This window comes from Mya arenaria, chromosome 1 (genome assembly GCF_026914265.1).
Source record: "Mya arenaria isolate MELC-2E11 chromosome 1, ASM2691426v1".
Classification (NCBI taxonomy): domain Eukaryota; kingdom Metazoa; phylum Mollusca; class Bivalvia; order Myida; family Myidae; genus Mya; species Mya arenaria.
The window spans coordinates 53,984,437-54,009,656 of NC_069122.1; the positions used below are offsets into that span (position 1 = coordinate 53,984,437).

Below are 25,220 nucleotides of genomic sequence, written 5' to 3' on the forward strand. Positions count from 1 at the left end.
CTGTCACAACAAGGCACTGTTGAACTGTTGAAACATAGCGCTGTCACAACACGGCACTGTTGAACTGTTAAAACAAAGCGCTGTCACAACACGGCACTGTTGAACTGTTAAAACATGGCGCTACCACAACGGACACTGTTGAACTGTTAAAACATGGCGCTGCCACAACAAGGCACTGTTGAACTGTTAAAACATAGCGCTGTCACAACACGGCACTGTTGAACTGTTAAAACATAGCGCTGTCACAACGCGACACTGTTGAACTGTTAAAACATAGGGCTGCCACAACGCGACACTGTTAAACTGTTAAAACATGGCTCTGTCACAACGCGACACTGTTGAACTGTTAAAACATGGCGCTGTCACAACAAGGCACTGTTGAACTGTTAAAACATGGCACTGCCATAAGGCGGCACTGTTGAACTGTTTAAACTTGGCGCTGCCACAACGCGGCTCTGTTGAAATGTTAAAACATAGCGCTGTCACAACGCGACACTGTTGAACTGTTAAAACATGGTGCTACCACAACGCGGCTCTGTTGAACTGTTAAAACTTGGCACTATCACAACAAGGCACTGTTGAACTGTTAAAACATAGGTCTGTCACAACAAGACACTGTTGAACTGTTAAAACATAGCGCTGTCACAACAAGACCCTTTTGAACTGTTAAAACATAGCGCTGTCACAACGCGACACTGTTGAACTGTTAAAACATGGCGCTGACACAACAAGACACTGTTGAACTGTTAAAACATAGCGCTGTCACAACGCGACACTGTTGAACTGTTAAAACATGGTGCTACCACAACGCGGCTCTGTTAAAACTTGGCACTGTCACAACAAGGCACTGTTGAACTGTTAAAACATAGGTCTGTAACAACAAGACACTGTTGAACTGTTAAAACATAGCGCTGTCACAACAAGACCCTGTTGAACTGTTAAAACATAGCGCTGTCACAATGCGACACTGTTGAACTGTTAAAACATGGCGCTGCCACAACAAGACACTGTTGAACTGTTAAAACATAGCGCTGTCACAACAAGGCACTGTTGAACTGTTAAAACATGGCACTGCCATAAGGAGGCATTGTTGAACTGTTTAAACTTGGCGCTACCACAACGCGGCTCTGTTGAACTGTTAAAACATAGCGCTGTCACAACAAGACACTGTTGAACTGTTAAAACATAGGTCTGTCACAACAAGACACTGTTGAACTGTTAAAACATAGCGCTGTCACAACAAGACACTGTTGAACTGTTAAAACAAAGCGCTGTCACAACAAGACACTGTTGAACTGTTAAAACGTGGCACTGTCACAACAAGGCACTGTTGAACTGTTAAAACTTGGCACTGTCACAACAAGACACTGTTGAACTGTTAAAACTTGGCACTGCCATAAGGCGGCTATGCTGAACTGTTAAAACTTGGCACTGTCACAACAAGGCACTGTTGAACTGTTAAAACTTGGCACTGTCACAACACGACACTGTTGAACTGTTAAAACTTGGCACTGCCATAAGGCGGCTATGCTGAACTGTTAAAACTTGGCACTGTCACAAAAGGCACTGTTGAACTGTTAAAACTTGGCACTGTCACAACACGACACTGTTGAACTGTTAAAACTTGGCACTGTCACAACAAGACACTGTTGAACTGTTAAAACTTGGCACTGTCACAACAAGGCACTGTTGAACTGTTAAAACTTGGCACTGCCATAAGGTGGCTATGTTGAACTGTTTAAACTTGGCGCTGCCACAACGCGGCTCTGTTGAACTGTTAAAACATAGCGCTGTCACAACGCGACACTGTTGAACTGTTAAAACATGGTGCTACCACAACGCGGCTCTGTTGAACTGTTAAAACATGGCGCTGCCACAACGCGGCTCTGTTGAACTGTTAAAACTTGGCACTGTCACAACAACACACTGTTGAACTGTTAAAACATAGCGCTGTCACAACAAGGCACTGTTGAACTGTTAAAACTTTGGCTCTGCCATAAGGCGGCACTGTTGAACTGTTAAAACTTGGCACTGCCATAAGGCGGCAATGCTGAACTGTTAAAACTTGGCACTGCCATAAGGCGGCACTGCTGAACTGTTAAAACTTGGCTCTGCCATAAGGCGGCACTGCTGAACTGTTAAAACTTGGCTCTGCCATAAGGCGGCACTGCTGAACCGTTAAAACTTGGCACTGCCATAAGGCGGCACTGCTGAACTATTAAAACTTGGCACTGCCATAAGGTGGCGTTGTTGAACCGTTAAAACTTGGCTCTGCCATAAGGCGGCACTGCTGAACCGTTAAAACTTGGCTCTGCCATAAGGCGGCACTGCTGAACCGTTAAAACTTGGCTCTGCTATAAGGCGGCACTGTTTAACTGTTAAAACTTGGCACTGCCATAAAGCGGCACTGCTGAACCGTTAAAACTTGGCACTGCCATAAGGCGGCACTGTTTAACTGTTTAAACGCTACACTGTCAAAAAGCCACACTGTTGAACTGTCAAAACTTGGCACTGCCATAAGGCGGCAGTGTTTAAATGTTTAAACGCTTCACTGTCAAAAAGTTGCTCTGTTGAACTATCAAAACTTGCCATTGTTGAGCCGTGTCACTGTCAAAACGTTTTTCATTTGTTCAACTAAAGTAGGAGATAAGTATCCCTCACTGCACTGCTCCTTAATACGTATTTAGCTGATTAGTGGTCCTCACTGCTCCTTAATATACCTTTGGCCAACAAATGTAGTAGATTAGTGTTACTCACTGTTCTCATTATATTATTCCTTTTGTCGACGAAAGTTGCGAGTGACTGGTCCTTACTGCTCTTAAATGCTCCTAATGTAGCCCCCGCTACTCCTTCATATTCCTTTGGTCAACGAAAATAGTCAATTAGTGGTCCTCGATGCTCCTTCGTATCCCTACGGCGTGAGTTTACATCAAGATACAATGGAAATCACAGGGACCAGTCCAGCATTTATAAATGGTTATCAAGAAATTATTTAAAGGCACATCCAAATAGACACAAAGTTTGCGTTCTTTTATTCAGTTTTCCTTTCGTTCATACTTCTTTTTAGCTCGATTGTGACAAAATTTTACAGACTTGATAATCACTCGCGAGTCCTTTTCGGGGTAGAAATTATTCCTGGTGTACATATTGTGAGATCCTAGTGGGACTCAGACCCACAACTATGGACGAAAGGCGGACACCTCAACCACTAGTCCACTCTTTAAAAATATGCACTAGTATTGTATCGGTGGTTAGAACAATACCTTCGAAGTCTTTCATCATAATTATTCGGAACATCGATCAGTACATGTTTTTTCGTCACGCTCATCACTTACAGAGGGGTGAAAGCGAAAAGGTTCTATCTTCTTCTTTATTTAATGTCACTTAGAACCTTTTCACATTCACCCCTCGAGTCTGATGTTCTTCTATTTTAGAAGAAACTAAAGTCATGCCAGATTAATTATGTGTTGGGTAACAGTTTCTAAATTTTAAACCTACGTAGCAAACAAATGTAGATAATAGTGTACTGAATTTAACCTTTTTCATATTATGTAAGGAATCCGACAAAAACACATTAAATACCTGCAAGCTCATAAATTAATAGCTATTTTAATGGTATATAATATACTTCATTTTCTGTTTTATTATTACATTATCCTCAATATATTTTTTTCTTTTGTGTGTTTTTAGTCCGAAGTGCCAGAATAAGCTTAATATAGATTTAATTTGATATGGCCTAATAGATAAGGGTTGAAATTACCTAATCCTGAAATTATGCTACGTAAAATAATTCGCAGTACTGTACTGGAGTTTCTGATCGGAATACGTTCTTATGTTCTGCGTCATACATTCAATTATCTCAGAGTTCAGTTAGAGTCAGCTCTCACGTTGGCTCAATCTGTCAGCACATACGCTCGTGGAATTTGTCAGCACAAACGATGGTACAATCTGTCAGCACACACGGTGTAACAATATGTCAGCAAACACTTTAGTACAATATGTCAGCACACACGTTGGTACAATCTGTCGGCACACACGGTGGAACAATCTGTCAGCACGCACGGTGGAACAATCTGTCAGCATACACGTTGTTACAATCTGTCAGCACACACGTTTTTACAATCTGTCAGCACACACGTTAATAAATATGTCAGCATACACGTTGTTACAATCTGTCAGCATACACGTTAATAAATATGTCAGCATACACGTTGTTACAATCTGTCAGCATACACGTTAATAAATATGTCAGCATACACGTTGTTACAATCTGTCAGCATACACGTTAATAAATCTGTCAGCATACACGTTGTTACAATCTGTCAGCATACACGTTAATAAATCTGTCAGCATACACGTTGTTATAATCTGTCAGCACACACGTTGTTACAATCTGTCAGCACACACGTTGTTACAATCTGTCAGCACACACGTTAATAAATATGTCAGCATACACGTTGTTACAATCTGTCAGCACACACGTTTTTACAACGTGTCAGCACAGACGATGGAACAATATGTCAACTTATAGGTTGGTACAATCTGTCAGCACATACGTTGATAAAAGATTATGCCACTTAAATGATGATAATGATGTCAAACGTTAGAAAAAGTGACCTTGAAAAGCCCGGCTGCTAAAATGTATAGTGACCTTGAAAAGTCCAGCAGCTGAAATGTATAGTGAACTTGGAAAGTCCAGAAGCTACAATGTAAAGTGACTTTGAAAAGCCCGGCAGTTAAAATGAAAAGTGACCTTGGAAAGTCGAGCAGCTAAAATGTATAATGACCTTGAAGAAGCCAAAATATATTGTGACTTTTAAGAGTCGAGCTTCTAAAATGAAGAGTGACCTTGAAAAGCCCAGCTGCTAAAATGTTAAGTGAACTAACAAAGTTAAACGCTCAACGTATTCACTGGTGCTTATCTAAATATTGGGTATTTTGAGACAATTGAAAACAAAGGTAGTATTAGCAGATTACGCAAAGAAACTTAATAAGTTTACACCGAACAGATCAGAATGTCAGTATGTGACATACAACCTTTATTACTTTTTGTACGCTAATGGTGAAATTGTATATCAAAAGAGCCCACACAAGCACACGGTTGGATGGGCTATGTAGCCAGTGAAGCAAGCGAAGATCACTATAATTGTCCAAGTGAACCTTAAATGGCAATATGGTTGAAGCAATATGAATAGAATACCCCATTTAAGAGAAACGATATTATACACACACAACCATACCACACGCAGACCCATTTGTGTTTCGATTCATGTCGAAGTCGGTCGGATGTTGATCTCAGAATGGCGCCCCGTCTGACACCAAATCCCGGATCTACTCTCATTCACCATGGTCTGCTGAACACCTACCTGCCTTGCTGATATTGTGACAAGGCTGCGGGTCAGGAAGTTCATTTGTTTTCTTCCTGTTTTCGGGCGTATAAATTCACATAGAAATGACTCATTGTATTCATAAAGTATCGGTTGAAGTCTTCTTGTGTGATAAAACTTTAAAATTGCCTTTTAAGTAATCAAACTCGTAGCCGGAAAATGAAAGCAATTTGATATTTTATTACAGTACTTAAGTCTAGTATTTGCAGTGGCAGCTCACTCGTGCTATCTTTGCAAACAAACAAGCAACGAGCACGTAATGCAAGATCGTGTCACAAAATTGTGGCAGATTTGTCTTCTTCTAAAAAATGCTGAATAAGCGTGATCGTTTTATAGATGCCCACCTCTCCCCCTGGCGGCCGTGGGCTCGATCACCACCGCAACGGAAACGTCCTCTTAGCCTCACAGAAAGGTACACAGTACTGGTTTCTGTCCAGGAGACGGATTCGTTAGTGATTCAGGTCAGCTTTCAGCTGTCTTCCTAATCGAGTAAAAACAAATATAGTACGAAAAAATAAACCTTCTGAATGTACATTTTGGAATTTCCATCGAAATGATTCTACAAACAGACAGACAAACCGGCATGGAACTGTACATCGTTCTTGCATTTATCATTTCGACAACGTTAATTGCGGCAGCCAATTGTAAAAAACTGATTAATTCTGTGGTTTGACATAAGTTAGTCAAACTTTTTATTGATTGGTTCAAAATTATTCAATAATAACTGTTAACCAATCAAAATTGCTTGCGTGTGCAAACTTAACCAAAAAGTAACATGTGGATAGGTTATCCAGTTTTATTCAATTGGCCGCCTCGGACGTTTAACGTAACAATTGTCTCCGTTGGTACAGATTCGAAGCGCGTCGACCGTCAGACGTCCCCTTTCCAGCACATATCCGTATTGATGGATCGTACGAATATCATAATATTATTGATCTCTCCTATTTAGTCCTGTTCTCCGATGCTCTCGAAAACACGTCGAATGTTAAACATGTCTACTATTTCAACACGACCTATTTACCTGCATAGAATGAACACGAAGTTAACTCGATGATATTTGTTTGATCGGTCATTTTTGAAACAACCCTTATACAGATACCGGATATATGATAGCAGTTCTTTTAACAGGTGAAGCAGCTATCTAAATATAACTATATAATACACTCCATACTAAAGCCAGTACTTTGTTCCGCAACGCTATACCACATGTTTACACCGAGCTTATAAATCAATATCAGTTTGCCGCGGCCTTATTTGGTAGCAGTTCGTTTTGTATCCATATATACATACCACTAGCGGATTTAGAGGGGGCTGATCCGCCCCCCCCCCCTCTAAATCGTCCAAATATAATTTTTATTTCAATATCTGAGAAAGAAGTATTACAATACGCTCAAATGCACCATTTCGGAATAGAAACGTTAAAAAATATATTTTGGGGGAGTCACCCAAACCTTACATGCAAACATTTTATGCCGTTTTCATTTTGGTTGTGTGTGTGTGGGGGGGGGCGCATGTCAAAAGTTTGCGCCCATAAGTTATGCCCCCTCTAACCTGAACTCTTGGATCCGCCCCTGCAATTGAATACCTCTGACGAGATAAAGCTGATAACATTTTGTAAAGGGCTTTGCAAACCCTTGAAGATTGTAGAAAGATACACAACTATTAAACCACGTGACCATCAACACATGTTACAACAAGCCTTTTAAATCACTTCCTAGTCATATTTAAATACTGCAGGCTACACTTATAAACAGCAGCGACGCGGGGCCAACATCAAATTTAAGTCAAGCAATGGCGCATAACTCGGCAATTATCAAAGCTAGCGTTATGTGCCTTGGTTAACAGGAGAGATATGTCTCTGCCAACTTGTCTACAAGGAGTCAATTGAATATCCTGAAACTGTCAACTGAATGTTTTGGACGATTTTAGAGTTCTATTTCCCAATTAATGTTACCAAACTTCAAAGAAGCTAAAAACATGGCAGTTTATCTAGGAACATACCCTGTTTTGTACTGAACGAGCATGAACAAAGACAAGTAAAAATGTTAGATTTTTAATGTAAAGAAGTTACAGCATCATAAAAGGTAACAGGATGATTTTTCGGCGAGTAACATTAAACATTAAAATACCACTTTTTTCAACATATTCACATATGTGCAGTAACTGTAACAATGGACGATACGAACATACAAGTAATGAAAAATTGGTACATTTTTTTATGAATCTGCTTAATTATATGTGTATGTATTGAGTGAAGCTGTTAAAAATTCTTAGTCGAGTTAAAGATTGAATAAGCAGTAAGTTTGCAATTCAGAACAAATTAGCATTATTTCCCTACGTTTCAGTATCACACAGCTGTTAGCACAACAACAAACAGACCTTGAATGTAAGATAAAAATCACCAGGTAAACATTGAACAAACTCAAAAGCAGACTTGAAAATGAACCGCAACAAACAGAACCCATCATGGCATTAGCAGCACATATGACGTCATAGTTTGTTGTGAATGCACGCAGGACGACAGAGCCTATTTGTTGACCCAGAAGGTCAAGGATGTGTGCATGGATAGTCACAATTCTGTTCATGTAAAATGCATTAGACATGATGCTAAAATCACATAGATTTTCACCAATTAACAATAAGACACCCTTCATTTTGTAGAAGTTCAAATATCAAAGCTCTAGTTTATAATTGTATATGTATGTATGTGTGTGTTGGTTTACATATTACATATGTGCCTCGCCAACCAATGATATCAAAACCAAAAACACTTAACACACAGACAAAGTCAAAGCAACTTTGAAACATGACAAACAAACAAAAATACATTAAAATGACCTCGGTGGATAATATTCCTACCAGACAGACTTGTGCATCATCTTATGTTCTAACTATATTTACTATATCTGTCTTTCGATCGTCATGTAAAAGGACGCAAAATGTAAAAAATGGAGAATTGTGATAATCACCATTACAATTAACATGTAATTATCAAAAACATGAAAGTTACCAACGATCAATGAATAAAATTTCACTGTAACACATTCAATCAACAAATTCTCTTCATATTATTCATCTGTACATCAAAATAAAGCCCATAAAAGGAATGGAAATAATTGTGAGAAAAGCATCCATCTATAAACCACAGGCCAAAAATAAACTTTTACTTTCACTTTTCAGCTGTAGCTTTGCGTCATTAACAAATGGAATTTGAAATGACTAAAACTAGAAAATATTTTTTACACATAAAGAAAAGAAAATGATTTTTCAAACAATATAATGGATATGATTTCAGAGCATTATAAAAATATTAAATATGATCAATATTATCATTTCAAAGCAAAACAGCATATGTACATTTCCAAAAAAATATTGCTTAGCATAATCCTTACATCTGTTTTTACAAAAATATTTTTTAACAGCACCACCAGAATGTCAGTTACATATAACTTAAACAAAAATGGAATACTTCTTTTGGAATACATTTCATTTCAGCATATCTAATTGTGTACAATAAATTGTGTATAATACACGCCATGTTATCATTTTGAAATTCAACTGGATCTTAAGCCGTTTCATGGGAATGTTTTGATTAACTCTTTACATCATCTTAGACTTGTTAAAGCAATATAAGTTCAAAGTTTCTGCTTGACACAACTTAATATTTCAATATATACAGCCAAACTTTGTATGTACTATTTATACTTTGTATGTACTATTTATACTTTGTATGTACTATTTTTATCATTATTAGTTACCTTTAACTGTTAAGGTAATTTCAATCTCTTAACTGCAATCAAATTCACAAATATATCTCAGCTTATGTTTATTATCTTTGGGTGCCACTGATCTTCAGTAAAGTTAATGTTTAAATTATAACAAAAAAGTATGGCAGATTCCATTTCCTATCAAAGGGAGATAACTTCTGTTTAGTTGCCAGTTCCATCGTCAAACCTGGTGTATGGGTTGTCGTCCTTGACCAAACCTGAAAAATAGTTGGAAATAAAATATTAGACTTACACAATTTATATTTATTTTATTTATTTGTGGAACAATGAAGGTAGCAATAATGTATTAATCTTATAATCTACAATAACAAAATATCACTGCGATGAACAGGAAAACAGCACAAAAGTACAAGTCTTGAAACAGTTTAGACAAAATTAAATCTACGTTTTAATAGGGTCAACAGACAGTTTTGCTTTTGTTTCTGAAACATAAAAAAATAACAATACTCAAAACAGAGCCCAAACAATCAAATTTAATGAGCTAATAATGATAAATGAGTTAAGAAAAATAGTGTGTACTGGTAAAATATTGACATTCAAAAGATAATACCTTTATCATTAAGTGTTCATGCTAAAATCCAGTTAGAGGTTGTTGTCTTAGAAATTAAATGATGTTTTTTTTTTTCAAGGCTGGAATTTTACCTGGTATGTAGGTTTTTGAATTGGAAATGACGCTAAACACAGAACCAATTTTGTATGACCAAACAGAATTTTACAAATAGTGTAATATAATAGTACAAATTTTCTGACTGTGCCAAAAAACAACCAACAAAGCATTACAGAAATACTTGATTATTTCTACGGTGCAAAGTGGTAACAGTGCCAACCTTTTTCAAACTGTAGACAGACAACATCTACTAAATGTCCATACTCTTTCTTACAATATGTTACTTTAAAGTTTCTACAAAACCAAATGAACAAAAAATACATCAACAAATCAAATGGTCTGAAAAATAAAACACTCACTAATATTGGGCAATAGTTCGAAACTTTGTCAACTTTAACAATGTTGCTAATGTAATCATTGTAAACATTCAAATCCTTTCGTCCCAGGAAGTTTAACTTGACACTCTTATTCAAAATCAATACATACATATGTATAACAAACAAACATTTTGACTGATAAACCTTTTCCTACTTTCTAAATAATGCATTTATGGAAAAAAATAATTACTGATCACAAGATTGTTACCGTGTATTTAATAGCTGAAAACTCAAAAACTCAAATATTGAATGATTGGTGAATGCTAAGATTTAATGTGATCAACTTTAGTCTCATAATGTAGAAATATCATGTCAAATAAACTCGGTATCCTTCATAAAAACCATTGTTTTTGACATTTATTCATCCTTTTTGAAATATTAAAACAATATTATTAATTGTGGAAATTTTATTTTGGAGTAATATCTTTAATTGACACACTTGTGATCTACATTATTTTTAACAAGATGTCAACTTTTTCAGCTTGACTTATTCAATTATCATAATGTAATTTCCCCTTAAAAAGTTAGCAACAATTCTGATATTCATCAACAATTTTGATAATCATGTTGTTAACTTTATCAAAGTTCTGAACAGTTCACCAATATGTTGTAAAATCTAAATAAAGGATTTTTAAATAATACTGTACACTAGTAAAACATAGCAATATTACCCAATCCTTCGAGTGAAAGAAAATAGTAAACAGATATTGTAACACATCAGTATCAAATTACAAAATTGGATACCAGTTTAAAATATTGTATTTTTTTTTTAAATAACAATGAGCTGTATGCATTTGAGAAGGGAGTAGGTCGAATATTACGATGGAGAGAATTACATGCCACAATGCAGTTGTGTGATCTTAAATCCCATACCCACTATAGTTTGGTAAATTATTCAGCAATTTTCATCATGATGAAGTTTGGAGTCCTTAAAATGGAATGTTCATATATAATTTTATGATATTTCCTTAAACCAGACGACTGTTAAAAATTCTAAATTAGGCACTTGAAATTCACTTTAGCTTAAATAAATCTGTGCTATATAATTTTCATCAAATTTGACATGTTTTTCTGTTTGTTTATAAATATCATGTGGAAATAATACAGATCAAAATATAAAATTTATATCAATGGATTGGAAATTTAATTCTCTAAAAGCTTTACATTGATGACTCATTGATTAAACCAAAAGAAATACTAAGAAAATAGGTTTGTAATACATGAGGGTCAAAATTCCAATAATAACCAATAATCTCCTATGAAGTAGGGGTACTGATATGAACTGATAAGCCACACACTGGCAGCCTGATATGGCTTGGTTTTACATTAAGTAAAGGGTTAAACAAATTATTTCTTTTCACCAACTTTTATACAAGTATTAGGATCTACATATTTCCATCTGAACCCAAAAGCCCCACAACTGGCCGCCAATACTTGTATGCATCAGATAATCAAGGGGAAATACTTGACAATATTAAAAACAGAGTTACATATCTTCATAACACGTGTTCAAAGTTTCATCAGAATAATTAAATATCACTTAAGTTTCATTCCTGAGGTTAAAGTATTTTCACATGATCACGATGCCAACTTGAATGAAGACTTGACCAGGATGCAACGAGAGTTTACCATAATATGTAAACAGAATGTTGATGGATATTTCAAATATTTTCCAGCCTGAGAAGAGTGATGTTTACTTGTTCATTTAACCCAAAATGACCAATGCCAAAAAAACAAGTGTATGATGACTGCATAATGATAAGGAATGTGTATGTGTACTTATGGTAAAAGCCCATTTAGAAGTAATTGATACCTCAAGCCAAAAAGAGGTAAAGGCAAAACTTACATATTTGTTAATCACGCTTCAACTAATAACTAAACATGTATGCAGTCATCTTGTACTTAATCTTATTGTGATAGAAATTTGAGCAAATTGATTTTGTCTGGATGATAAATGTCCAAACTATGCATCAAGTTTCCATGTTTACATAGGGCATTTTAACCACGTAATATGCACATCATGTTGGAAACTACTCAGGAAAAAACTGGATTTATAATTTTAGACTTACCATATTTTCTCCTAATTTCATCATTTTTGGCTTTCCTCTCCGCTTTCCTGTAAAAGGAAAATATACTTTAATTAAATTTTCTTTATCCTCATAAATTTAACAAAATATACATACAAAAATAATTCCAGTGCAGAGCTGGCAGGCTTGTTTTAAAATTGACTACTGGTCAACGGTAGATGAATTTTATTCAAGAAAATACAACAATCATTATTACATATTTGAAGTACATGGGCTAATATCCCACAAGGTCAACTTCATATAATATCCTCTCCTAAATTTCAACAATATTGAAGAGCACTTTCTTGTTTTCTTTTATGCATCAACTTTCATAATCAAACCAGTTACAAACAGTACCATGCAATAAATAACATATGGATAAAACTTCCACCCAATAAATGTTAAGTTTTTCAACATTATAATGGGTGTTTTTATTGCTTGGCTATTAATACTGAATAATAAAGAGCAATCCTTTGCATAACATGCAAGTCAATTATCTGACATGATTAGTTAAGTAGGATGGATGATGGGCAACCAATGTATAAAGAGTCAATGCATTACAGCAAGTAGTTGCTGAGATATTGACTTATGCGCACTTACATGTAAAACCTTAACCAGAATTTCTAAGCCAAATAATAAAGGGCCATTATTTTGTACATATGCAATATAGATATATCTTATTTGATTAATTAAGTTGGCTAGATGGTTTTGAACATCTGTATGAATTCTCAATGCAATATATCAAGTAGTTGCTAGGATATTACATTATGTATAAAGTGCCAGATTTTCCATCATATGCAAAGTCAAGTTATTTAGCTTAATTTATTTAGTAGGTTGGATGGTAAGGAATATTTGTCTAAAGTTTCATAGCAATTCATCCAGTTTTCGCTGAGATATTTACTTAAATGTGCTTACTTGCGAAACCTTATTTAACCAAGATGTGACAAGGACGCCATCGTGAGTAGTAAAACTTATTCGAATAGTCGAATTAAAAACAACTCCAATATATCAGGTAATGGGTGCGTTAACAATAATATATTGCATGGCTGATGTCTGAATGTACATACTTGTCTTCATGTTTAGATTTCAGGTCCGCCTTCTTGCGCTCAAACTTGGCATCTTCCTTGGCATACCTGCAAAAACATGTACAAGTTCGTATATGATATTTGTCAACAGGACGCAATGATGGATATCACAATAAGTTGATTTAAAATCTCTATGGGCACTATGATGTTGTTTGTCGACACATGTATTTTTCCTGATTTTTTTTTCAGGAAACATGAGGATGTATGCAGACTGTGGTTCTATGCTTCGTTTTGTGAAGTTGGATCATGATCATTTCTGCATAAAAGCATAAACCATGTTGCCTCAGAACAGCAGAAACACACAGTGGAGCCAATTATGGCTAGTCCTTCAATCTACACAACGGGGCCTCACTAACTATTTCTGTCTAACTTTAATGTACACAGCTAATTTCATAAATACACGGTTTTACAAGTAGCGTTGATCCCATCACACTTACTTGGCCTTGTTGTTGCCCTTACAGCAGCAACAGCAGCAGATACACACGGTGAGGCCCAGAACGAGCAGCCCACCGATCACACTGCAAGCGATTATCAGGGCCTCATAGTTCACTGAAAATAGAAAAAATATTTGCAAAAACATTGTTGTTAAGGGCATCAAATAATATGGTAAGGTTTTTAAAAGAGCAGCAGTTACAGGTGTCAACGCTTCATTCAACATGTTGCTAATGTTCACACATTCAGGTGTTGGGAAAACATGCCCATCAGGAATGTCAACACTTCAAACATACATTCAATAAATTAATGCAAATGTATACTCACACTGCCAATTAAGTGACAACACACACTTCAATGTCGGCATCACATGATACGTTAGAAACATTAAAATGTCATTAACTACACCGAAAAGTAAACCAACTAAAGCAATCATACTCACACCAGCAAACTGCCCATCTGTAAACCAACTAAAGCAATCATACTCACACCAGCATACTGCCCATCTGTAAACCAACTAAAGCAATCATACTCACACCAGCATACTGCCCATCTGTAAACCATCTAAAGCAATCATACTCACACCAGCATACTGCCCATCTGTAAACCATCTAAAGCAATCATACTCACACCAGCATACTGCCCATCTGTAAACCATCTAAAGCAATCATACTCACACCAGCATACTGCCCATCTGTAAACCAACTAAAGCAATCATACTCACACCAGCAAACTGCCCATCTGTAAACCAACTAAAGCAATCATACTCACACCAGCAAACTGCCCATCTGTAAACCAACTAAAGCAATCATACTCACACCAGCATACTGCCCATCTGTAAACCAACTAAAGCAATCATACTCACACCAGCATACTGCCCATCTGTAAACCAACTAAAGCAATCATACTCACACCAGCAAACTGCCCATCTGTAAACCAACTAAAGCAATCATACTCACACCAGCAAACTGCCCATCTGTAAACCAATTAAAGCAATCATACTCACACCAGCATACTGCCCATCTGTAAACCAACTAAAACAATCATACTCACACCAGCAAACTGCCCATCTGTAAACCAATTAAAGCAATCATACTCACACCAGCATACTGCCCATCTGTAAACCAACTAAAGCAATCATACTCACACCAGCAAACTGCCCATCTGTAAACCAACTAAAGCAATCATACTCACACCAGCAAACTGCCCATCTGTAAACCAACTAAAGCAATCATACTCACACCAGCAAACTGCCCATCTGTAAACCAACTAAAGCAATCATACTCACACCAGCAAACTGCCCATATGTAAACCAACTAAAGCAATCATACTCACACCAGCAAACTGCCCATCTGTAAACCAACTAAAGCAATCATACTCACACCAGCAAACTGCCCATCTGTAAACCAACTAAAGCAATCATACTCACACCAGCATACTGCCCATCTGTAAACCAACTAAAGCAATCATACTCACACCAGCATACTGCCCATCTGTAAACCATCTAAAGCAATCATACTCACACCAGCATACTGCCCATCTGTAAACCAACTAAAGCAATCATACTCACACCAGCAAACTGCCCATCTGTAAACCAACTAAAGCAATCATACTCACACCAGCAAACTGCCCATCTGGCGTCAGACAACGCACACTCTGATGTTGGGATCACGTGTTGTTTCAGCATACAGGCCTTGGTGGATTGGCACCAAACACACTGGAATAAAACAATGACATACCCTTATCAGTCTCCTTTGGGAAAAGATATACCCTGAAGTTTATGATCTTGAGAAATAGTGTAAACAAGTTAAAAAGTCAAACAAAAAAGAAATAACAACATGTAGCGTTTAAACTATGAATAGAACTAACAATTAAAAATGTGTAACTGTATCTATTAGATGCTATGTACATATACAAAGGATGCATTGGTAGTTCTAAATATATCTCATTACTTATTTGCATTTCATACTTCATATCCAAAACCTAAAGTTTGTAATTTGAGAATTTCCACCATTAAATAAAGCCAAAGTTAAGTGTCTTGACAAGTGTGTGTCAGACTGTCAGTTTACCTGGGTTTTGCCAACACCAATACAGGAATCGCAGCTGTCATTCGCCCTCTTACACTCTGTAACATAAATGTAAATCATGAACCAGGATTTTATATTTGAATAAGCCAGGAAAAGAACATTTTGGATTCAAAATATGAGCAAAAGTACAAGTTTTGCTTAGTTAAAACTTTATTTTTTATAAAAATGTTTGTGAAGAAAGTTAAATTAACTTATGCTAAGTCACTCCTGCTGGCACAATGCTGCAAGAGAGTGAGGTCTTGTGCTGTGGGGGAAACCGGAGTACATAGAGAAAACCTACTTATCCTGCTTAATGACCACCAACCAAGCTCGTAAAAACCCGGGTCGGATGCATTGGTCATAAGTGAGTGCGCTAACCGAACAACACATGGTCTTGCTAAGCATTAATTGTATGCAGTGTTCCATTTTGCTGCACATCCGCAGTTTTTAATCATAATCAATCATCGGAACATCACTACTAAATATCATGCTAAAAAATATTCTGAATGTGTTTCTTAAAGATAAAAACTTTAAATCATTGTTTTGTCCCTAGTGACCTTGTCCTTAACCCAAAAAGACCCCTATTCACACTGGTCTTAGATGTAAACATCATTCTGTCAAATATTCTGACCAAATTTCATGAACATTGGATTAAAACGGTCATTTTACTACCTTGTGACATCTGTGACACAATATTTGAATTCCTTGATCTTACAAAATTTTGTCGCACGCTTGTTGATAAAATGACCCTATTGTGTATAATTGTAATAGGTCAGATAGTGGGCTTAGAAATTATTTCATGTACTTACGTTCTGCAGGGGGCAAAGTTGTGGTAGGCGGTGCCTGAGTTGTGTCTGTAATAAAAGATGATTACATTGGAATTTGATAACAATAACCTTTTTATTCTTATAAATGTATGTAAAAGAAATCCAATTGTTTCACATTTCTTTAAATACACAGTCATAAACTGCATGTATAACAGATTAGTGGTCGAAATTAGCACAAGCCCGCAAGCCGGGTAATATGCTTTCTCAGCTTGCTAAAATTCTGCATTTTATACAGCAGGGCTTGTTCAAAAATGTAATGCCAAGCAGTAGTATATGAAGGACTAATTTAGATGACTGTAAAATTCATTTTGTGAATTTACAATCTTACATTCTAATATACAGAGGCATTGACTGGTATTTTTCAATTGTAATTTATCAGCAGTTAATTTTCAGACCAGTAAAGGGCATAGAGTGAGAAAGTTAGATAGAAGCAAGAATCTTTAATGAAACTTATACATGATAATAATGTCAAGATTAAAAACAGTCTCAAGGAGAGGAGTATACGTTCATTTGGCATTCACAATTTATTTGTACTTGAATGGAGACAAATACATCCACAAGAAACACTTTCATAACTATACATGAAACTTGTTATGGATAATTGGACCAATATCATAACTTATCATTTAATAGAAAAGGACAACCATTTATAACAAACGTCAAACTGGAAATAATCAAATGTGTAATCAGGGCTTCCATTAAGAATTTGAAACTGGAAGTATGAACTTCCTGTCAATCAATTTTGGAAGTTTTTCACTTAATTGTGGAAGTTTAAGTCTCCCCAATATAATATCATTCAACTATTTTTCAACAAGTACTTTAAAAATAAATTAATTTGGAACTTAAACTTGCCAAATTCACAGACTTACATTATAATAATTTATTTTACTTACATCTATTGAATAAAATTGTGACCATAAAAGTAATATTGACAAAAGGTGTTGATATTCTGAACTTCCAAGCTTTCAACTGTGGAAATTTTCTTCAAAATAATGGAAGTTTTTGTTCTCCAAGGAATCAAAGTTATAACCCATATCTAGGGAGTAATTTACTTCCAAACTTCCTTTAATGGAAGCCCTGGTGTTTTTTCCATACTGAATATTGATATAAAATGGCATTTATGTTTACAACTGTCAAGACTTTAATGTTTTATATAATTGGACCAACATATTCAATATAATCATTTGGATTGTACAAGTATATTCATAGCACCAACTTAATTACAAATGTATATATGATACCATGCCTCAACAGATGATATCTAACATATTGTGAATTTGATGTTTTTAATTAAATAATTAAGTTCAATGAAAATTGATTATGGATGACCATAATCGATGATAGCTTATGCTTGACTGCCATCAACAATTATTCGATTATATTTGATCAACATGCAATAATAACAAGAACCTTGAAGCAGCATTCAGAAGTTATTTACCACTTAGGCCAAGGAACCTGAGAATTCCTTAAATGTTAAAAAAAGGTATAAACAATAATATCATACAATTGCTTATAGTGCCTAACGCATGCACATACCCGGTACCTAAACCTAATTGTATTAAAACTATCATTAAATTTTAAAATATGTACATTGTGGATCTATTCTGGATATCTGACCACAGCATCAATGAAAGAATCCATGGGAATATAAACGATACAACCCAGGCCTGAAAAAGCAAACTCTCAGTTTGGGTCAACCAACTCTACCTAGAAAATAGAAGCTGACCCTATTGTTGTTATAGTCTGTCGGTTAAAAGAACACTTTTTGTTGAAAAAAAGTGTTTCTCAATATGAGGATAATAAGGTTCTAATATAAAGCCTAACTTTCTACCTGTTATCTGGGACCAATAATACATCTTACTCCCAGTTGTTATGGGACAAGATGTAACCCTATCCACAATTCTTTTTTAATTTTGTCACATCGATGATATGACCTTGATGATACTGCCCAGTTTGAAAGTAAATACAGCTCTGATTGATAGATTAAAGATTTTACAAACAATGACACAGTACCATGGCCCAGAGCGGTGAATTTGAATTTGGTTATAGCCTAAATCAGAAGGATCTTTTACAGCCTATAAAATTCTGTGGTCCACAGTTATTACATGGGTGATACATATCAGAATGGTGGACCGATCCAGACCAATCTGGTTAGTACTGGTTTCTGACAATCAGGGCTGTATGATTCGCTTTTTTGTATCACAAAATGGAACGACTGGCACAGTAGGAAAAAAATGCCTATGCAGTGTTTTTTTTCTCTCTCTGAAATTCAGCCCCATTTACAATCTAAAAAAATGATACTTTTTCCACTAAAATTGAACAAAGAAAACACAACCATATCTCTTTTAAAAAAAGTACATATTTATTTTTTTTATAGTATTATCTAAACATTTATGTTCACTTTTGCATTTTGTACACCAATTGCACTTTTTGCATCCTTTTATACAAAACAGAATGTTTTATTCATTATTGTTTTAAGTTAACTATAAAATATTTAATTATTCACCCCGAATATGACAAAGTTTATAGGTAGTCACTTCTGGTAGTAATCAATATTGTATCAATTCTGATTGGTTGCTTTATTTTGCGATAGTTTTAGTGCAAATATTTCCGCGCTAAAATCTTCATTCGATCTTTGTTTGTCGTGCTGAACAGTTGTCATTGGAAATAAGTTGTAAAAAAAATAATTTTATCCTGATTAAAAATGTTAAATCAACATTGTACTTTTTAAAATTGAAAACAAAACCGAATATTGGCTGAAAAAGAATGCTGTTACTGGTTATCGAAAACAAAAGTAGATTTCCATTCTTTTTCTGGTCTCTGCTTCAATGTTATTTCATCATTCAATGTTTATAACTGTGTTTTGTAAATGTATTCAGCCGGAGGTTTATCTCCTGTTTCATTATTGCCTGTATTCACGTTTAAATACTATTATAGCTTTATTGTCTACTATACTTAAGTAAGTGCTGAAAGATGTTTTGTGGTTCACTGTTTTAAATCTTCAATTCAATTCGTGTAATCATACAACCATAGGAATATTGAGTGAGATAAGAAAACACGATTTACGCATTAACAACCTGATGTTACGGCTGATGTCGGAGCAGGAGTCGGCGCTTTTGTCGTCAGTTTCGGCGTCGTCGTCGGGGAATCTGTTGTTTTAGGTGGAGTTGTTGACGCACCAAGACATGTGCTAAATAACAAACAACTCAATGATAAGAATAATAACAGCTTCATGATGAAAATTTTGTTGTAATTCTCTTCGTGAATGTTACTTCCTACTCTGATAAACAAAGTTGGAGGGTTTGATTAACTTCCGGTTTAAATTAATCGAGGCAGATTACAAACGACTGATACAACGACGAGCAAAATCGACGCAGCAGTAACTTCCCATTTCCTATTTTAGTAACCGCTTTTACAAGTAATTCGATTGTGTATTGTCTCAATCACTCGATTTAAATGCGAAAACTTAAAAAAATAATATTTAATTGTGTTTGCTCTGGCTCTTTAGATAGTTTATATACATATATTAATTTGAATTGACTAAGTCGGGTTCGGAATATTGTTGACATAATTAAAACAGCTTTTGTTTGTTATAAACTATACACTAGTTCTTCAATTTTATTGCTTAACTAAATATCGGTTAGATCATTCATGACGTTGACCTTATTCTACAGTTTACGTGATTAAATTAGGCTGGTTAATGCACTCGCTTCCTAAAAAGGCATCCTTGTTCGATTCCGGTCCTTACCACAAGTGTGTTTGATTTGTGGTCACCAAGCTGGTCAAGTGGGCTTCCTCCGGGAATACCGGTTTCGTCCATGACACATGACCAGACCCTCGCTGTAAACTAAATAAGTTTGATATAAAGTAATGAAGATTAAATAATAGAAACGGCATAGATCTTTTGAAGATGTCGATGCAAAATTCCGCTACACTAATGGATCTAAGACCCCCTCCTAAAAAGTCAAACTGAAATATTGGAGGAAAATATGAATACGTTCTATACACCAGACTAAAACTAACCTATATGTTATGGGGGGTTACAGTCCATGAGTTTGGTCTCCCAAGTTGCGACAAAAGTCGCGCGCCATCGAACTTTTAACACTAGACGTGCTCCTGCTGTACATCCAAAATAGTCTAAGCGTATCGGTTTAAATGGGGGTGATAAGTAGCATCCCCGTTTTAGGGCTTTAATTCCAACAATTCGGAAGTGACTATTTAGATTTACATGCCTTTATTATGAACTCATGACAGTGAACCAAAGCCTGGTTATTCTATATCATACATTTGACTAGTTTCCATCTAGCTGAACATGACTGATCTACTTTATCTACTCGTTTGTTTGCATTTTAACCGCATTGTGTGTCCTTTGTCGAAACAAAGTAGTTTAGTTCAACCAATTCTGTTTTTCTGATAAAGAAACGTTGTTTTTACTTGTTTAAAAGTTAGATCACATATTGACCTTTCATCACACATATGGTATTGGGGGTAACAAAATACAACGAATGAGTTTTATGTCGCGTGCAATTCAGATAATTTCACTATAAAACATATAGAAAAACATTTAGTGGATGTAACCTATACAGGACCTTGAAAGGAGAAATCAGGTCCAGCTTTAATTAGAACTTTTAATACTGAACAAGTTAAGTTTTTTTTTTTAAATAACTGTCTCAAGTTGCAATTGTACATGATAACCCGAGATATTTCGCCTAAAGCGTTCGTTTAAACCTATACACGCTATCGATGTGTTATCTTAACCAAGGATTGTACAGTTTTCTTTATCAGCTGACCTCAACTTGTATTTACACGTTTATTTATACATAGAGTTATTACATTATTTAAACATTATAAGCACAAGATAACTTTGCAATCAAATTACTAGTTTAATTTACATATTAATTACAATTTAAACATTATAAATCGGATATTACTCGGTAAGATAATCCTAAGCTAAGATGTCGAGACTGACTCTCGAGAATAGGCGGAAGTTAGTTTCATCCCTTCTGACGAAGCCGATTCGGACTCTCGATCGCTGGGAATATGCTATCGCAAAGTCATGGATTCAATCTTGGTCAAACAATGGTCATCCAAAAGTTAGCAAATCTGCACAGACTGACAAATTGGATGGAGCAGAGAACGATGAAATCGATTTACAGAAGGAAGAATATTCTTGTCTGACTCGTATAACAATGTCGAAAGACGACGATGAAAATCAGTATCTGCCAGAAACCATTTGGAAAATGTTGGTGTCTTGGTTTGGTATTGACAACAACCACACCTTAAGACGCAGACCAACATATAGCAGTTACAAAGAGATGGATCTTTACACAGTTGGAGGACAGTGTGAAATAATTGAAAACCGAATGATTGATCATCTGGAAATTCGTGTTGGGGACTTGAATTCTGTAATTGTTGGCAAGTATGAAAACCTTGTTCAAGTGTATGCTTGGGATACTCTTGAGCACGTTACAGAACAAACCTTACGCTGTGTTCAGCGAAAAAGGCCTGGACATCGTTTTTGGTTTGGAGTGAAAATGCTTGAAGAAAGCATTGATATTGAACCCATTTTCGACATGTCCGATTCGCTGATGAATCTTATCATACGACTACTGCCTCGCGTTAAACAAATTCTAAAGGACCGATCTAAAGTGGGCGACGCATCTGGAACTACAAAAGGTACACAAGTTAAACGGAATCTTGCTGAGGAGATACTTCAAACATTTTCAGACCAGTTACCTCAATTTTGCATTGGCATTGAAGAAGATGCTGTATTCGAAACACCTAAACTACCAAGGCCTACACCAAACAAGAACGATCGAAGCAGCAATCTGGAAACGACAATTACAGTCGATGATTGGGAAATGTCACTGAGTACTATGGCTGAAAATTCAATCCAAAGCTCACTTGAAAATTCAGCAATGTTGAAAGAGTACTTTCTTGCCGTTTCGAAGAAGATTGTTGGAGATAAATTAGATGAAATAGGAGAGATGCGACAGGAGCTTTTGAATTTGAAATCAGTCCTGCAGGAAAGAGAACAAAACATAAAAGTAAGGGAAACTGAGATTGATGAGAAAGAAGAAGAACTGACAGAAAGAATTAAAGTGTTCAGAAAAGGTGTTTCTGACTTTCAAGAAGAGAAGAAGCGACTTATGGAACATATAAATAATTAATAGTCATGTAAGATTGTCTAAAAATTTTGTGAACAATTCTTCAACTTCAAGTTGATTAAATATGAGAAAAAGAAATAAAGACTCATTGAATATGAGTATTTCACTTGAAGGCCTACAGCCATGCTTTATTCAGATGTGTTGTTGCCATATTTTGCAGTTATATATATTTTCGACATAATGTGTTTTACCTGTGTTTTTGATATTTGTATTTTGTCTGACATCCTGGCTGTACGATATGAGACTGCATGAACATATAGTAGTACTATGGCGAGCTGTGTCGAATATCCGGCTTCACGTAAAGACTGTGTATTGTTGATTAGTTTTTCAGTTGATATGATTTACTTTACCTTAAAGGCCTAGTTTAAGCCTTTTATAAGGGACCCCCCCCCCCCAAAAAAAAAAAAAAAACACAAAAAAAACAAACACAAAAAACACAAAAAAACACAAAACAACACACAAAACAACACACACACACACACACGCGCGCGCGCGCGCGCGCGCACACACACACACACACACACACACACACACACCAACAACAACAAAAAAACGAACAACAAAAACGTGCATATGTACACAACCTCCGTTAATTGATCTTAATCTTATTGACTAAGTGAAATGACGTGCATGATTACAGTATCAAACTAATTATGTTATAGTTGTGTTGCATAATGAAAGCTTAAATGTTAACAAAATATTTATTATTTATGTGCAATAAATTCAATAATCACATTGATATTGATGTCAACACGCACATATACGTCTTAAAACTGATCAGACACAGCTATGACGTCGATTTAAAAGAAATAAACAAACCAATACATGAAATATGCCAACAGTTAGAAATCACCGCAAACGAGGGGAAGTAAATGGCAAATCTTTACACCCGATAACATGTATTAGTTATTGCCCTGTTGCCATGTTTTTGGTCATTAAGATTTATACGTACTAACTTTAATACTCATGGAATTAGTTAGATGTGAGGTATACCTAATGCAATACATTGATTAAATCAATGCGTTCTTGCAAAGGCTTTATCGGAGTTTAATGAACAGATCTAGAGTTAAAGCCTACGGCCTCCAATATGGAAACCGTGCATGTGCGCCCTATCATGGCCTCTCTTAATGAGTGTACAGGAAACAAAGTTCGGGCATGATAAGCTAATGACATACGACGAAATTCAGCACGCTAAATTATAATGAGGACTCTTGTAATGACAACAATGTTGCCAGCAATCCTATGATATTATTAGAGGTTGGTTCAGTAGGCATGAACCTTAGAGCGAAAGTCTGAATATTCAACATGTACGACGCTCAAGGGAGTTGTTCTTTATCAATGTCACCGTTAGGAAACTGTTATATGATGTACGTATTTAGTGCTATTAAGGATCGGACACAATAAGCCAATAGCTGACGCCAACTCTCGGACTAAAACATGTTGTAATGAGTTGTTTTTTCGATGCCAATTGAAATGTTACCTGATATCGAACGAAAATATAGTGGGACCGAATTTCCTCAAATAAATCCATCGTTTAAAAACAGTTACTTTTATGAAGGTAACTCACAATGCATTCGCTGAAAACAGTGTTGCATTTACCTCAATGTACGAATACATTCGAAAAAGAAACATCACGCAGCAAGTTAATATATGACTTTGAACGCAAATATGTTAATTGCGTCTGTCTACTTATGCAATGTGATTGTCTGGATGTCTTTAAATGTGTGGAACCGGTAAACAATCTTTTCCCTCGACATAAACGTAAACCACATGCCCATTAATCTTATCTATGATTGCCCCTTTCTCCGAAAACATGACAAAGACCATTAACAGGAGGAACTCATTTGTGTTTATGGAAATAATTTGCATCACAACGAGATTTATTATAAATACGAGGACAAAGAAATATTAGCATTGCAAATAATTGTACATATATTTCTTCAAATGATTTAGCCATTTCTTTTTGTTTCAATCAAATGTCAAAATAATTACACTTTACCCATGGCATTTATTTTTTTTCTTTTAATTTTATATTCTATGCATGTTCATTAACTGTGCCGCTTTAAATTAAAATGTAAGATAAAACAAACCAAAATGTATACGCAATGCTACAACTGAAACTACAGGAAACGAGGGACACACAACTTACATACAACACAGACCGACAACACAAGCATCGAAATATCTGAATCAATAATAGTTTGGGGCACCTATTTGGTACGGTCAGCGAAACAAGACTTCATGAGGTGAGTGTGTGGTTGGGTGGGGGGAGGGGTGGGTTGGGGGGCGAACCAGTTAATTGATATTGCTATCAGACAAAAAACCAATAAAGTTCTTAAATAAATCCAATTTGCATTCTGAAAATACACATTTTCTATGCAAATGGTCCTATTTTGTACTACTGCAAATAGACAAGCA

General features: G+C 35.7%; 1 protein-coding gene across 2 annotated transcripts; it reads right to left on the reverse strand.

The window, feature by feature from the left end:
- Positions 1-7,424: 7,424 nt before the first annotated feature.
- Positions 7,425-19,946, reverse strand: LOC128232222 (pituitary tumor-transforming gene 1 protein-interacting protein-like). Of its 2 annotated transcripts, XM_052945662.1 has the most exons (9): positions 19,713-19,946; positions 18,074-18,100; positions 16,618-16,662; positions 15,812-15,867; positions 15,360-15,459; positions 13,748-13,859; positions 13,293-13,358; positions 12,229-12,275; positions 7,425-9,372 (listed from the first exon to the last, which is right to left on the reverse strand). In XM_052945662.1, exons 1-9 carry the CDS (start codon positions 19,867-19,869, stop codon positions 9,317-9,319), a joined length of 666 nt encoding a protein of 221 aa, XP_052801622.1. In that variant the 5' UTR covers positions 19,870-19,946; the 3' UTR covers positions 7,425-9,316. The 2 variants fall into 2 exon arrangements, with proteins under 2 accessions (XP_052801622.1, XP_052801629.1); XM_052945669.1 differs by lacking the exon at positions 18,074-18,100.
- Between the last annotated feature and the right edge of the window lie 5,274 nt (positions 19,947-25,220).

Coding starts and splice junctions, on each gene's coding strand:
- LOC128232222 (XM_052945662.1), bottom strand. CDS start 19,869: ATGAAGCTGTTATTATTCTTATCATTGAGTTGTTTGTTATTTAGCACA. Junction 15,868..16,617: donor AACTTTGCCCCCTGCAGAAC/GTAAGTACATGA, acceptor TTTATGTTACAG/AGTGTAAGAGGGCGAATGAC. Junction 9,373..12,228: donor TGAAATTAGGAGAAAATATG/GTAAGTCTAAAA, acceptor ACTATTTTTCAG/GTTTGGTCAAGGACGACAAC.